General features: G+C 42.3%; 2 protein-coding genes across 15 annotated transcripts in view; one reads left to right on the top strand and one right to left on the bottom strand.

Moving 5' to 3' along the window:
• Positions 1-1561, top strand: part of LOC135901231 (protein CASC3-like) — a 139403-nt gene extending 137842 nt beyond the window's left edge. For all 12 annotated transcript variants that reach the window (XR_010564057.2, XR_011511106.1, XR_010564056.2 and 9 more), the window contains one exon: positions 1357-1561. The gene's annotated coding sequence lies outside the window, so the exon portion shown is untranslated. The remainder of the gene's footprint in view (positions 1-1356) is intronic.
• Positions 1562-7670: 6109 nt separating this feature from the next.
• Positions 7671-17304, bottom strand: part of CycY (cyclin Y) — a 73630-nt gene continuing 63996 nt past the window's right edge. For all 3 annotated transcript variants that reach the window (XM_065430942.2, XM_065430943.2, XM_065430941.2), the window contains exons 6-7: positions 13862-14095; positions 7671-8236 (exon numbers count right to left, since the gene is read on the bottom strand). In XM_065430942.2, the coding sequence (XP_065287014.1) occupies positions 8114-8236; positions 13862-14095 (357 nt within the window). In that variant the 3' untranslated portion in view covers positions 7671-8113. The remainder of the gene's footprint in view (positions 8237-13861; positions 14096-17304) is intronic.

Raw genomic sequence — 17304 nt, 5'->3', positions numbered from 1 at the left:
TAGAATAAATCTTCTACATCAACTGAGAACCCAAAACCGATTGAGTCAACTGTCTGCAGAAGCGAAAAAACATCTTCCGAATTCTTCGTGGCAAAAGGATCATCAATATGCAACATGCTCAAATGCTTCTGCAGAAAAATACTAATTTCGTGTTGCCATGTGCCTTTCTCGCAAACAATGGCTCTGAAGGTTACATCAGCCTTGTGCGTTTTAGCGGAAAAAAACACCGACAAGCTATCGTTCTTGCTGTTGTTAACAACATGAGGCAATTTGGCTAGCTCTAAGTTATCGCATAAAGAAATTGCGGCTTGCTTTACGCGATTACGCTTCACGGGTACCTTTTTAAAGTTCTTGAGCACAGCTGCAGTTGCTTTTTCGTTGAAAAGTCCGGAGGGCAGAATGACGAAGCCACCTTCTTTGTCAGATTCGATGAGCTGGAGGCCATTCCTTACGAAAGAAGTCGTAAACAAAGCTTGTTGGGTCTTTCTTGTAAACAGTCTTGTTCACCGATTTTGCCAAGCTGTCGACGCCATCCAATAGGCACCTTTCCTCGTCTTCCGGACCTGCTTTCCTTGAAATTTGGCGGTTCGTGGCTAGCCATTCATGGGGTTCCAATGCTGGCTCGAAGCAAAATTTCGGTCATGCTCTACAAAGTGGCACATCGGTCATGCTCTACAATAGGGAGGCACGTTTCTTAGATAGTATGTTTAGGTAAGCCACGCCATTGGTTTTTTCTGATTATGCTGCTGATACCCTGAAGCGCCTGCGCTGGCATTGTGTGATATATAAGTGTTTTTTTCTCGAATTAACCTCAGTTGTTAGTTTGCGCCTGTCCTGTCTTCTTTCATGTGATTGTCTAGTAAGCGCAACCAATGTTCCCAATTACTAGCCTTATTGCTACATGTTCAGTAAATTTTTCCCTCTGTCATGATGTCACAATAATGTCGATGGCACCAGGTCCAGCATTATTTTTCCAGCTGTAACATAAAATTAAGATAACTTGTCTCCCAACTTTCATATTTTTATAAGTGTCATCCTTTTACCGGCAAGAAGTGTGTGGTGAGTAGTATCCACAGTTATGAAACTATGTGTTAGTGCTTCTTCAATGATAGACGCTTCAAGCACAGGAGCTCGAGGGCTATGCCAGTTGAAATTTCAAAATGAAGTGCTTCTATATAGTGAAATGCATTGAGGACTAGTCATGGTTTATGCATAGTCTCGCAGTTTTAAGAGACCACGGATTCTTTTTCCAAGAGTGCAATGAATGTTTTAAGCACATTACAAATTTTGAAGTGTTGTGCTTCATGATAAACTAGGACCAAAACATTACATGTGCAACCAATCTCTTTTTTGCAGTTTTGAAAGCAGTGGTCACATGCCTGCAGACTGCAGCCCTGGCACTTGTTTTATCACACTGCTGCATCATCACGAAAAGCCGTTGTTCTAAATATTTGTTTGCATTGTTTACAGCGTGAGACTTTAAAGCTAGAAGGTTCTTTCTGTTGATTATTTCTTATGTGTGGTATAAGATGATTTAAATAAAGCTGTTATCAACATTAAATGAGCTGTTATTTTTCTTTACTTGGTGATTGGACAAGTAGAGATAATAATCACCATGTTTATTTTTAATACTATTTGATAATTAAATTTTTTGGTTTATAAAAAAAATGTTGAAAAGAAAATTTTTTTGGAAAATGACTTTCAAGCTTTGTAGGTGATTTTTTGGCATATCAAGTAATGTACAATAAAATGTGCTATATTGTGTTAATAGGTAATCAAGTGTGTCAATAAATTTTTACATTGTCATTTACGCAGTTGAATAAAACAATCTTCAGCCTCAATTATAGTGGCCGCATGCGCAGGTTAGATAGTACATGTCGATGTTAGGCAGTATTTCCACAATAGCAGCCTTTAACAGGAGTTTAGCATTGTGTGGCCGTTTGTTAATCTCTCACTGTGACACTACCCTTGCATAGCAGTATTGCATGTTTATAGTGGAAACTAGGACACCACATTGAGGGTGATATGGCTGGAGAAGTTCACAGCCTGCCACTCTTAGGTCATGCAGGACTTGTGGGAGCAGGCAAGTCCATTATTCAGGAGTGACACCTAATGACCAAGGGCACAGAAAGCTTGGCTCCTCAATCTGCCATTTCATGCTGCTCTACAAAAGCCATAATTGGCTTAGGGTTATCACTCGCCATGGCCTCCACCTGCTGTAAAAATGAATTTGCCTAAACGGCATCTGCCCATTGGCTGTGCTTATTTCTTTATCACAAATGATAATTGGTCATGTACACATATATCACCCTGAAAATTCATTTGCCACATTCAAGAAGGTGGAGATCTCAAGGTTGCTTTGGTCTACATGTAAGGTGGCTAGGACAGTTTACATCCTTCTCTGCTGTGTCAGACTGGAAGCTGATACCATGGAATAAATGTACTGGATAGGCGACAGAGGGGTTAGTGAAAATAAAGTTAAGCACCTTGACAGAATGAGAATGTTACTGTCTAAGCCAATTCGAAGCCATGTTCTCAAATATGTTGTGCACCTGGTACATTAATGCACCTGATGCGTAACCGGAGTTATAGGTACTTTTCACAGCAGGTTACTTACAGAATGGCCAGAGATCAGTTTAGGACATTACCCCCATGGAGACATGTTTATCTTTATGCGAGTATTGTAGGTGGCGGTATATAAGCATCAAATTTAGCGCGAGATATCAATGAAGCCAAATTTGTGTGCTGAATTCTTGAGAGCATTACCTGCGTCATTTCGTGAGATACCAATTTGTGATGGTATCCAATGAAACATCACTGTTTTTCCTTCAGGTACCATTAGCCATAATAGAAGTGAGAATGTTGGCACTGGAAAACCAGCTGAGAACCCAGTGTTAGTCTCAGAACATCAGCCTTGGGCAGTTTTGGATAATATGCTTCATTAAGTATAGGTTAAAGTACACACTATATTAAACTTGTCTTTGGTTTGTATCCAGGTGACATAAGAGCTAGGTGTAAAATGGTAATTTCCCCCTTTCTCATGTAAAAAAATACCACTGCAGGTTGTCTGGACAGATGCCATAAGCCCCATGATAAAACTGCTGCCATTTAAATTAACTACTGGCAGCAGTCGTTAAAACAAAGGTTAAGCTCTAAAGGCAAATGCAAAATGCTGTACTAAGCCCTAGCTTTAGCTTTTTCATATGTTCCTCAGTTGCAACCTCGATGAAAAAGACTTGTGGTCAAGCACCACGTTCACTGCATCGCTGCATAGATTGGTTTCCATTAATCATGTTTCGTGTTCCCTGGTATGCAGACCAATGTATGTCATCACATTGCAGTGTTATGTGGTCACCAGCAACTCATTTTACCGAAATGTGCATGGGAGCTCATGAATTCGATTGGGAACTTCCTACTATGTGTAAAGGTTTGTTAGCACACTATGCACAAGCAAATTTGCCACTAGTTGTGGGCTAAAGACAAACTATGTTGCATCAATACTACTCATCAATACCAAGATTCCATTAGCACTAAGCAAATGGCTTATGCTACCTGTATAACACAGAAAATTTGTGTATTCCAGTGCATAATTGCTGCATTCTGTTATCTTGCACAAAGTACTGATGTGACTAATCTGCTGCTTGGACATGCTGGAAAAAAAATGGACCTCATTTTTAACCTTTTTTTCTTGTATAAGCTTGTAAGAGCTAGTGCTAATAAAAGAAAAATGCACAAAATCTAGTGCATAATTTAAGCTCTTTCCTTACTGTATTTTTATGAATATGACACACCTGCATGCATGCACATTCTGAGCATAATTGAAAAAAAAACACACCTTGCATTGTCTTTGTAATCATGGTCCAAATGAAACATGAATTTTCCTCTTAATTTGCTGCTTCAAGATGCATCAAGCTATCATCAATCAGGCCCGCACTTTGTCACAAGTGAGATTCTTTTGAAACAGCTGGGAGGTCAACCTCAACTATCCTGGCATACTCTCAGCCCGCGCATCACGCCTCAGTGTTGCATTTGGCTGCTTTAAAGAGTATTTTGGTTTGGATGAGAGACACCTGCATATCTGCATATCTGCATATGGCAATACTGTTTTTTGGGCTCAAGCACGTTCAAAGAAGTGGCGGCACGCTTCCTTTCCCATTCGTTCCTTTGTCCTTTGTGTTCTTGTCCTCCTTCCACTGCACATTTGCCACATGGACCATTTGAAGCATCCTCTTGGACAATTGTACAGCCAACGTCCGATTTTTCTGACTCTCTAGGGGCCGCGAAACATCCGAAAATGTGGCTATTCGAAAAAATGAATGCACATCTTTTACTGCCCTTAAGGGCTCAAATCGCCACAGGCATGTCCGAAAAAGCTCTGAAGGCCTGGAATCGAACTCCAACGCACGTGTTTGCGGCAAGCACTTCTGCGAAGACTTTGTGTACAGACTAAGGCCAGTATAACGTAAAACTATTCCAGTCTGTTGTTTTTCCAAATCGGCCATTAGCCCTACCTGATAGATCAAAATGGCTCGCGCTCTGCCCATATAGGTGGGGCCCCCTCCCATTTTCTGACACATGGCTCTTGCATCTCGTGTAATCCGGCTTCCTTGCGTAGCTACGCCATGGCAGTGGTCAGAGTAGTTGCACAGTAGTACGAGAGATGGCGTGAGCGTTGTACTGCTAACGTCACCTAACGGCGGTGTTACTCGAGCCTTTGGAACAGGACAGCGGAATGGATGAACACGTTCGTTCGAGCGCGCCCACATTCGTGCCTGTACATGCAATTAGGCATTGGTGTCTGGCATGGTGCGAACACATTTCCTCAATATCCTGTTGCGGTAAGTCGGACTTCCTTGATCCGTCACCATCCATCAGCATGTTCCATCAGTAGTAGTTCAGCTGGGTGGCATTAGTGTATGAAAGGTGCAATAAATGCCCTTGCGATTGTTTGCACTACAGTGTTGTTCCTTGGTCTGAAGAAACCCCACACGAATGAGACCCCACAATAGTTTAAGCAAGAATGCTCTGCGGCAGCCGAAGTGTTTGTGAAGTTCATTCATGAAACATTTATGAAACATTCAGGCAACAGTGGCTTAAGTTTCAGTCACCATTGTACACTAGGCGGATTGGTGATGCTACAGTTAGGTCTGAGTAATGGAGCAAGTCCGAAAAATCAGGCTATGAAAATCTGTTAAAAGGCTGTATCATCATTCTATAGAAATTGTGTTGCACCAATTGAAATCATTAGTGCCCTAAAGTAGGTGCAGGTGAAAAATTGTGAAAATATTTGTGTCAATACAACAATTATAAGCAAGCTCTGAAAAGTGGGCATTTTACGATAAAATCATAAAAGTTGGCAGGTGTTCGTGTTGTAAGGAGTAAATATTTTACATTATAATTAAGTCCCCGCACTGAACTTTTCAGTCTTCCTTACTTTATACTTGTGCAGGCATGTAAAAAAAAATGGACCCACGATGCAAGTCTATAGCCTCTTCCGTCGCGGTGTGCACAATTGTGCATGCCAAGGTAACGCAATGATGCAAATAATGCGTATTTAAGATGCATCTCATAAATCTTGAATCCCTCCTGATTAGACCTGTGCTGCAAGTTTTGAGTAATATGTGTGAAGCGTTTTAGTAAAATGAGTTGCAAAATAGATAGCCAAGTGTTTGCTCTCGGTATCAGTATGTCGTTTGGTAATGCATTCCCTTTTTCTTTTTTGGTTTTCAAAGGTGTAAAACACAGGCATACTTTTCGCCTAGATAGGTGCTTTCCGATTATGCCAGACATCTAAGAGTTGATGTGCTGATGTTTCTGTAGAGTTCTCACATGGAATGCATATTCTGTAAACTTGATTAAGCTCACGGAAGAATAGAAAATTCTTAATCCGTTCTTCAGCTGTACGCTTCTTACGAGTCTGAAAAAAAAATGTGCTGAAACTAAATAAAAAGGAGTTCGGTGAAGACAACCTCCTTCGGATGTACCACGCATTTCGCATGAGCCATATTAACTGTGTGGCGTCAGCTCTAGTATGGACCAAAACGGAAAAGACCAAGTTAAACACCCTCATGCACAAGAGCATCAAGAGAGTGCTAGGCTTGCCCACTGCCACGAGCTCCAACAGACTAGATCAACTCGGGATGCACAATAACATAGACGAGATCATAGAGGCCCAGGTGGTTAGGCTATCATCAACCAAGGCTGGCAGGCAAATCCTTGACGAGGTTGGCATGGCTCCTAGGATAAAGGAGGACCGACGGATAACACTGGCATGGAAAACGAGGGTGACCTACCTGGTGGGGCCCTTCCCGTGAAGCTTACATCCACAGCATAACAAGGGTAGACGTAAAGCCCGTGCACGAGCAATCTTGAAGAAAGTTGGGGATGACATAGATTCCTCGGTCTCTGTCGATGTGGCGCAGTACGGAAACGGGAGAATTTTCGTGTTGTCAATTATAAACGGGCAGGGGGTGCTGCGCTCCTCCATCTCAGTAATGGCAGCCACCCCGAGTATGGCAGAGCAAATCACGGTGGCGCTGGGCTTGTGTGACCCAGAGCGTTTTCACATTTACACAGACTCGAGAGATGCAATCAGAGCTTTTGAATTGGGTAACCTCGCTTGAGAGGCAACCTCTATTCTAGAGAAAAGGGCTTGCCCCGATTCTCATTATATTGCGTGGTTCCCCACACAAATATTGGTAAACATTCTCGAGGGCTTCCCAAACCTTAATGAGCTGGCCCACGACCGCACGCGAGAATTCATGTGCCGCGACGGTCTGGATGCTTCAGAAGGGACTCAGCAGAATGATCCACTTCTCACATTTAATGAAATTACTAAAGATTACCAACTTGACAGAATTCTGCCTCACCCGAAGCTCAGTAGAGGTCAGTCAGCTACTCTTAGAATGTTGCAGATGGGATTTTTCCTGTCGTGGGGCTTCCTCAGTAGGACATACTTGGATGTAGACCCCGGTTGTCCCGACTGTAGTGAAACCTTTTGCTCTATGGCTCACATGCTCTGGCGATGTCCAGTGTTGCCTAATGACCTTCTCTCCAGCGTAGCCGAATGTGAGGAGGCTATCAGAAGCACACTCCTCTGAAAGCAAGCCCAGGCTATCCAGCGGGCCCAGGAAAGGGTGGAGCGTCACAGCTTCCTGTCCTCTACGTGGGTGCAGGCAGCGTTTACAACGGCCTCCCATTAGGGGTCCTACCAGTAGCTCCCCAGGATCAAATAAAGCTTGTTGTCTGTCTGTCTGAAACCACATTTTTAGTTGACATAATTAACCAGTGCCTTAAAGGTTTAATGAATAACCAAAGGTGCTTTTATGGACTAGTAAGATACCACATCACCTCAACTGGTAGTCTTATTCTTTGCAAGAGTCGGTTCAACCTTACGTTTACATTATTACTTGTTTCCTTGCTCTGATTGTCTCACTAATATATACACTATAGTAGTCCAGAGTAGAAAAGGGTGCATATTTATGCTATGCTTTAGCAAGCATGGCTTAATGCCATCCACTAATAAAGTGCCTACCTGCAATGCAATACGCCATCAACTAGTGCTGCCTTATCTTTAAACAAATGATGCACTGGACATTGTTCAAGCGAGAATTTACACGTTTATTATCATAAATTTGTACAAGTATTACCATTCAGTAAAAGAACTTGCATAAAGTGCTTTGCAAATGAAATTTTATTGACATAACATGGTAAACAAAGTCCCTTGTGTACATTCATTCCAAGGCCTGATTAAAAGAAAGTCTAAAGTTATGGATTGTGCCTTCTGTCCCGGTAAATGTGCGGAATGAAACACACAAAGTATAGCAACGAGTGTATATGCAACGAATATAACAGCAAAATAAACAAACAAAAACATGTTTCCAAATTGTGTAAAACTAACAGCCAATATGACTCAATTTTTTAGGTTTTAAACAAACAGGCTTCTTCAAACATATCCATAACTAGGTATAACAGTTTTTGCGCTTTTAAGACGCAATTAGTTCAATTTCAGCACCATCACGAGAAAGAAAATAACATGTATAAAAAATACTCAACATTAGGTTGTGTTTGGCAAGGACTTGACAAAGGGAAGCAAATACGGACGACAGTATCATCAGGACAGAATGGCTGTGCTCCGGCGAACAGAGACATTGTTCACATTGTCCAGGCTGGACCACTTTTTAAAGCCGTTCCTATGGAGTTCACCCAGCTTGTCTTCGCACACCCTTGACATGGCCTGCAAATGAGCAATGTAGGCAAGCTCTTCATCGCAGAAGGCAGAGTGTGCAAAGCGACAAACAAAAACAACTCTTTACGTGTCCATTTAGTGACATACTTGGGGATGAGAACATAAGTGTGTTAAGTCATTAAAAAAAAAAGCGGGGGGGGGGGGTAAAAGGTAGGACTGAGTATTTCTGGTCAAGACTGAAAACACCAAATTGCATACACTGAATTTATAAGAAATGATCAGTATTTGACAGTGTCGCCATTCTAGTGGACTTTTGCCTTTTTAGTGTAAAATTTTGCTTTTAACAGACGGCAGATATTAAATGGATTGTGAATGTTGTTCAGTAGATTATTCCACTGCCAAATGTGCTGGTTACAAGCTGAGTTCTTGCCATGCTGAAAAGGCACACAACATAGCTGGTTTTGAGCATATACTTCCGCAACCATTAAACTTGTCAGTTAGTGCTGACGTATACATTGTGCCAAGTTGGCAGTTAGCTTCGAGAATTAGGTTTTGCAGATGCATGTCATTCTGTTGAGAAATTAACTCCTGAGCTTAGGGAGTGACGAACAGGATGGTGCATGCACTTGTCCTGTTTTAGTGGAACTTTAAAAATCTGCGTAGGAGACATAAAATCACACAAGTTTAACACTGTACCTGCTGTATCTGTTGAGGTGTGCACTATTTGACAATTTTTTTTATTCAAGGTGTAGTTCAGGCATAGTCTAGCTGTAAAAATAATTTTGCGCGTGTGTGTACATGTGTGTAGTTCCTGTTTTTGAGATGGAAAACCAGAAAAGTGAAAACTTTTGTTCTTATATCTCTTCCAATTCATCTCACCTCATAAAACACCAACATTATTTCTTGGTAACAAACAAACATCCTACCATAACATTTTACAAGTCTTAGATATGCCTTTCTTACACTTCCAGTTTTTCTATTATATAAGAAGTCATAGTTAGGCTAATCAAAGGCATTTGGTTTACCAAATTTCCACCTTATTTCTCTTTAAAGTTGTCAGAGTATTTTTGCTGCATGTATACATACATACATACATACATACATACATACATGCGCGCGCGTGCATGTGTGTGTGTGTAGTAGTAGTAGTAGTAGTAGTAGTAGTAGTAGTAGTAGTAGTAGTAGTAGTAGTAGTAGCAGTAGTAGACTTCAGTGCCGTGTTAACAGGGTCATTAAAAGAAAGAACAGCAACACTGGTATTTTAGAGGAATATGGTACTTAAGAAACATAATTGCACAATTCTGGAGCTCCGTCAGAGTAAGTAGTACAGAGTAAGCACAGAATGAATTGGCATACATTAAAGTACAGATGTGATTGCTAAAATAGCCTTGGTCGCAAGCACTTGAAAAACGCAGGAAAAAAATTACAAGAAAAGCAACGCTCGCTTTCAAGTGAAAACTTTTAAATATCCACCTTATTATATCCTTTACACAGCAATATACTAGTAAACTGATTGCTGGCTTCTTGGCAGTGTCTTGCACAATACTTGGGGTACTGTCAACTTCACACGAAGTTGCCAGTATTATCATGCTTGGGGGGGGGGGGGCACCTACATCATGATGGCACCACCACAACCCTACTCTATGTATGCTGCTTACAAATGGGGCAAGTTTATACAGGCCGAGCATACTCTGCGTACAGTAACAATTACACTCTTTAGTGAGTTTAACTCGTGGCTACTTGGCAATGTGTGGCATAACATTTATTGTTTTGTTACTCTAAGTTGTATGATCAGCACCATATAACAGCACTGCCTCTACCCCGCTCTAGGTACATTGTTTGCAACTACACAAGTTCATCGAGGCCACAGCACACTTTACTGACAAATTATTTCAGACAGTTCTAAAAGAAGCAGTACACTTTTGTAGAAATACTGTATATTCTTGTGTAAGAAAGCCTCAGTTGGGAGCCACTTCAGCAACGCAGGAAATATCTCAGACAAACTCTTTCATAACATATTCCATTCTCGAACAGGTATAAATCCCGGGAAATATTTTTCCAAGCCTGATTACATTTCTCAACGGCTGGACCATGAAAATAAGGTTAAAGAAATAGCCTGCAAAACTGAAGCGTTTAAAATGTCATTTTTCCCCAGAACCATAAGCCAATGGAACAAGCTACCATCCAATGTCGCAATGATTCTATCAAATGATGCATTTTCAAACTGTATACGCCCACTGAAGTAAGATAGTGTTTTTGTGTGTATGTGCGAGTATGACAGCATTCTGGGTATACGTTATGTTTTGCCTGCTTTATTTATTGGTTCTTTGTTTCCTTTTCCCCCCCGCTGTAATGCCTACGGGCAGAAGAAGAAATGTAGCAGAAACGCACTTCGCGACTCGTTTAACTGCGACTTCTGTCATTTACGTGCTCATTACTGATATACACCGCAGTATAACTTTCAATGGCACGTTTCTAAGGCAACACCGCATTCACTAGAGGCGCTTTTGTCCCGTTTTGAAGCATCGAACTCATGGCCGAGTGGTAGCGTCTCCGTCTCACACTCCGGAGACCCTTGTTCGATTCCCACCCAGCCCATCTTGCAAGTTGTTTTTATTTATGAATTGCCTTCCAGGATTTTTTCGTACACGGCCAATGCCGACGACAAGACCGGCATTTCTGCGACACGAGCTCCTTAATGCTGTCGCGTTAAAACGCGAAGCTTTGATGCAAGAAGAAGTCAGTGCAAAACTAAAATTAAGCAAAATTATATATATATATATATATATATATATATATATATATATATATATATATATATATATATATATATATATATACTGTTTCTGTTCATACATAATAATGGCTCTTTGGGAATCTGTCCTAAATGCAAACATGTATAACTCATTTCTACATAAATCAGCTATAATACTATAAACTGGGTGTCACTTTCCTAAAAGACAGCTGTAAGCAGTACACTGGTAATCCTCAAGTCAATGTCTGTTCTAATTGTTCCAATTGTTCCAAGTCACTTGAGTATCCACCTTAGCGATTTAAAAGAGAGAGAGAGAGAGAAAGCTATGAAATCTGGGTGCAAAGCTAAAAACTGTCCAACATATTCTTGAAACAATTTAAAAACGTTTGCTTAAAATAAATTACCCAGCATACTACAGATAAGATAATGATCATCAGTACAATTTAAAGACACTAAACGAAAGCATATTCAAGTGAGACTGATAGTTCACAACTCCGAAACAGTTTACAGGTCATCCATACTCAGAGCAGGCATATCAGAAAATGACAACACTGGTGATGCCACTTCAATAGTTCAACAAAGCTCCCTGTTGCATCACATTCTGTGGTGACATGGATAATGCTAGCTGTTTTTTATTGACAAAAAAGTGAAGCACATTCAAAAATAAAATTGAGACTGCTAACTTTTGCGAAATATTTCTAGAGAAACATGAACCAAACTTGCAGTAAGGCAGAAAAATGATGGGCATCAGCCAATTACACCAATGGTACTGCACAGTGATATTTAAGGCGACTAGTTTTCTTGCTCTAAACCACTTTTATACCCGTGTCACATGGGCACCCATGAACTCCTTTAGGATAAGGGACCGTGAGAATTTCCTAGGGGAGTTCAACCTCAAGGAAGTGGTGGTTGTGTCACGCGGCCAATAACAAGCTTTTAAATGTAGCTGCCAGAGGCGCATAAAGTGGTGTTTCTTTTTTGTGCAAGTACAAGAATGCAATTTCTAATTATGCTCGTATCTATTATAATTAACACTCCTTCCATAAGAATATTATTCAATATATTTGATGCAAAAGACGTACACCTCATTAAGAATGCTAAACATAGCAGTGCTGACAGTAACGCTAGCCACCCTGTTCTTAATGTGTTTTCCTTTGCGGCGTGGCCAGCCACCATAGCGAGGTGAGTAGGCTCTGCGTTCTGTGACCCTAACTGCTGCAAACTATAATCAAAACGCAACATTTCGTGTGTTTTGAGTATTTTGTCTACTCTGCCGGTGTCATTCATGAGTGAATACACCAACCACTGCACAACTAGCACAACAAAGGCTACGTTTACATGAACCCGACACCAGTGGGTGAGTCAGGAATCGAGCTGACCGAGCCTGACATGACTGTGTTTACATGAACTCGCTTCTGAAGGGAAGAAGGAAATCAGCAGCGAGTTCGCTGACGCGTGTGGTCTAATAGTAATTGCACTAATAGTCACAGACATTCAGACAAGCCCGTCGTCCTCAAGAAGCACAAAAGTGCCTTCACCGCTTTATGGGCCGACAAGCGATGGAGGCACTGTTCCAGCAGCACCTACATGAAAAGCAGCCGGCTGTCCAGTTTTTGGAGAGCGTTAGCAAGTCCTTGTTTTTCTGGGGCATATCGTGGACAATGGTACAGCAGGTGGTCAATATTTTCTTCTGTGCCGCAGACCTTGCATGCTGCACTGTCGGCCACTCCAATTAACGTAGGGTATGCCTTGGTGAAGGCAACTCCTAACCAAAGGCGACAGAGAAGCGTAGCTTCACGCTGAGGAAGTCCGAATGGAGGTCGAAGTTGCAGTGAGGGGTTTAATCGATGCAGTCGTGTAAGTCTTAAGTTTGGCGAGTTCCACTCGGTCAGTGAGAGACTGCGTGCCAGGTGTCGAAGCTGCCTTGCGGCGTCTGTCCTCAAAACCTGGATTGGAACCTTGTGCTCTTCTTGATGTGACATGCGAGCAGCGTTATTGGCAGAATCATTGCCACTGATTCCACAATGGCCAGGTACCCATTGAAAGACAACCTCGTGACTTTTTTGTTGGACGTGATGAAGTTTCACGATTTCGTGTCAGCTGTTCATGACATCCGCGTTGGAAAACTGATTGCATGCACTGTAATGCCAGTTTTGAGTCAGAGAACACAGCCCATTTTCTAGGTCTTTCAGAATCAATGAATTCCAGTGCACGACACAGAGCCGTTAGTTCTGCCGCTGTTGAGGTCATGACATGCGATGTCTTGAACTGCAGTGTTATTCCTCATGTTGGACGTTGGTATACCTATTGCAGTGATGCATGAAGAAAAGCCTAAATTCACGCCAGTTTATTCTCTTTGATGTAGGTATATTCTTATGAGTATGACACAAGCTCTGCCACTCCATGCAGCAAATAAGCACCTGCTGTTGTGTCCTTATTACATATACACTGTGCAGCCTGGTGCACAAGTGCTAATGGCACCAATTTTGTTGTCACAGCTTGCCAGCTACTGTAGGTCAGTGCTGAACATGTTAGTTAATTACGATTGGGTTTAACATCCCAAAGCAACACCTCGGCACTGCAGTACAGAGCTCCGGGTTGTATTGACCTTCTCAAATGTTTAATAAATCTAACTACATGAGTGTTCCTTTTCCACCCTCTCATTGGAATGCAAGTGCTGTGGCCGGGAATTGAACTCCCCCTGGTCTCACGCTCAGGAGCAGAATGTCACGTTACTTAAACCACCACGACAACTTGTGCTCTGTTATAGCTCACCAGCGCACAAGATACATCATCACCCACTGCGGGTGAGTGCAAGCCACCACAGTTACAAGGTACAGAAGCTGGCAAGCTCTAGTTACAAAGCCAGTAGCCATTATACTCTTGCAGGACAACGTACTTGTCAATGGCAAGCTTACCTCAAGTTTTTGTGCCCGTTCTTTACTGAGTGGCTCTGAAGGGAAGGCCAGTTCATTGTGATCAGCCAGAGTTCTGAGGTCAAAGTAGTACTTGGCATAGACACTAGCCGGCACATTGATGTTGAATTGAAGCAGCTCCAGAAACTGGCGCTCAAGCTCGTTCATGTCCTCCACTGTGATCTCTTTAAGGATCTGGCAGTAGTCAACATTCCAAACAGCCTGGTCATCCCACACCTGCACACAATAACATTGTCTAGTGTATTTGGACTACACCAACAATATTCAAAAACCAAATGCAAAGTGACTAAATTGCTGTGCAGCCACACGACAGCTACAAAATGATGCATACCAATACTACAGCAAGAACTACTACTACAAAAATGTTGTCCTACAGCTGCACACGCCTGCTATCACATCATGGCCACAGAGCACAGAGAAACTGATGTGGTTGTGATTCAGTGTACAATTTCCTGTCAGCAGTTTTGTTAAATTTCACTGTTCCCTAGTCATGAGTCTTGCCCCTGAGCAGAGAGGCAAAATTCTAAAGTTATTTACTCATTGCACAATGCTTCCAAGCAAACAGTTAAGCACAATGGTTTCCTGTACATACTTCATAAAACATTGCAAGCTTATGAAACTGGACTTTACAGCTTCAAACTCCATCACCTACCCAGCAGTAGCGGAGAAGTGACCTTACTACCTGCACCAACCTGCAATCAGAAATTGACTCAAGCCAGCTTTAACACAACATGCTTTTTTATGAGCAGCACTTTAAAAGCATCAAATGCCCTCTTGCTCTTGCACCAAAATTTTAACCAGTAAGTCCACCTTCAGCAAAACTTTACGATTCTTGTACAGCACTGTAGCAAGTATTACAGTGGACCCTCATTTAAGATAACTTCTTCGATTTGATAAGCTGAAGTTTGGCAATCTTTGGTTAGTTCCTACTTATTCAGAGGACCTGTTAAGAAAACATCTTTCAAGGCTCCTTCATGTTCTTCAATGATAAAGCCAGACTTGGAAACAGTCTCTTGATTTTTCAAATCAACATTTTCGACAGGTTAGGAATAACAAACAGTTGGTGCAGCTGCAGAGATAACAGTATAGACTGCAAAAAGGATGATGCCAAAGAAAAGTTCTACTTAAGCCATTTATGAATTCTGCTCAAATCCACAAAGTAAAAATAGATTCATGGAAAAGAAAGTTGCCATCAATATGACTATAGCATGATGCTACAGATCCCTAGGAAAGAAAACTGTAGTTGAATGTCAACCATGATGTTCTATTTCTGAAAAACATGTACAAGCTTTGTTTGATGAAATTGTGCCACAATCACAGGGATGGCAACTTTCCCGTTCCAAGTAACACAAATGCATTCATTATGACAAAATAGCTCATCGTATTATGATAAGTCATTTGTGTCACCATGTAGCTATGTCCCAGAAAAAGTTTGCTTTCATTTCTTTCTTTCTTTTTAACATCTTGCAAGTTCTGAGGTTGTCTCGTGGTTACATGTATGAATAGCCTTAGAGCAGCTCAGGTATTGGCCAGAAATATTAAAAACATGCTTTGCCTCTAGAATTTTGAGATCAAGGCAAGATGAGGCAAAGTTAAAGTTCTGAAAGAAATATGTGAAGGACAGTGAATATGTCATGAAGTAAGCAACAAAGGCACCACCACTTTCCCTCAAGAGAAATGCACTGCCATGTGCAGCTGCATGAAAACTTTTGAGAAATTGCTGTGGATTTGGAACTTGCAATGCTTTCACTGAGGTCTTTAAGAAATAAAGTGATAGATGTTCATTGGCAGATTTAGGGTGGGGAGGCACCACCAACCCAGTTATTCCTCTAACAGAAGAGGAAAAAAACCACTTAATTTACCAGTGAGTGGCGAAGTACCAATAATTATCACGCTCAATCGCAAAAAGATCCGAGAGAGGAGAGAAACGGTGCTTTTTGACTGGAAAAAATTTAGAATGGCTACCGGGGACTCTTTTGCGGACTTTGAACAATTCAGCGCTATGATAGCGGAGGCACGGCCGGAGGCCAGGGAAACTATCCCATGCGATGACACTGCAACTCACATGGATATGCACCTTGCAAATCTATGGCGGAAGGTCAACCGCCTCACACAGCAATACCGGTATAAAGGAAAGCGTCACAAAGATCTAATGCGCCTTAAACATCAATACCGACTCATCAAGGAATACCAACAACAACTCGAAGCAGACACGTGGCACAATACGTGCGCGAAGCTTGGCCGGGAACCCGGCCTAAAAAAGCTATGGCAGATTTTAAGGAGCCTGCTTGGGAGCAAGAAAGGCGCGCCTCCTCTTGAGGAGCTCTTTTTGCGAGAAGAGCCTGCCGTGCTGGAGGACCGCGTCATCCACACTTTCTTCCCACATGCTGCCGAGGCGCCTCCTGAACCGCTGCCTTCTGCAACGATAGACAACGCGAAAGCGGAGCTAGACACGCCCTTTACGCTGGGTGAACTCGTAGCAGCCCTTGCACGAGGCAAAACGAAACCAGCTCCCGGGCACGATGGGGTGACTTGGCAAGAACTTCGTAACCTCAGCAATGAAGCTCAAGAACAGCTCTTAACAATTATCAATGAATCCTGGGAATCCGGACTAGTGCCAGATTCACTAAAACTATCTCTCATCTACCCCATACCGAAGCCGGGCAAAGACCACACGAACCCAGCTAACCTACGCCCCATAGCTCTAACGTCAACTGTCTGCAAATTGATAGAAAGAATGCTACACACAAGAATGCAGCACTACATCGAATATGTACAACCGGGTTTGCATCCTGCGCAGGCAGGTTTTCGGCCGAACATGGGCACACATGACTGCCTCTGGTTGCTCCGCAGAGTGATCAACCGTAAGTCTCGCAAACAGATGCCTGACTATATTCTTGCAGTCGATATGCGTAAAGCATTCGATAACGTGAAACAAGAGGCCATCTTACAGGAACTGGCAACCAGGTACCCTAGCCAAAGAACATACAATTGGATACTTAGCTTTCTCCAAAGCAGACCAATTCAGCTCCATGGCAAGGCACCAGGATGGAGTCCGAAGACCTATTACTTGGATAGGGGAGTGCCCCAGGGCTCCATCCTCGGACCTATGCTATTCAATCTGGCCTTGACACGTGTGGCAGAAAGTCTTGAGCGAGACACTTCAGCCCGTTTTACTATTTATGCCGACGATATAACAATATGGACGGAAGCGGCGGATTATTCCGACATACAGAGCATGCAAACTGAGCTGCAAGCAGCGATCCTGAGCCTTAGCAACACTTTAGATAACCTCGGACTGCAACTCTCGCCAGAGAAGACAGAATTGATCAGCGCAGACGGAAAGAAAGCAACCAATGTAAACAAGCAGATCACTTTACACATCGGCCAAAGCGATATTACGTCGGCCAATGGACAAATTAGGA

The sequence above is a fragment of the Dermacentor albipictus genome, chromosome 1 (genome assembly GCF_038994185.2).
Source record: "Dermacentor albipictus isolate Rhodes 1998 colony chromosome 1, USDA_Dalb.pri_finalv2, whole genome shotgun sequence".
NCBI lineage: Eukaryota > Metazoa > Arthropoda > Arachnida > Ixodida > Ixodidae > Dermacentor > Dermacentor albipictus.
This window is presented reverse-complemented; position numbering and strand designations above follow the sequence as displayed.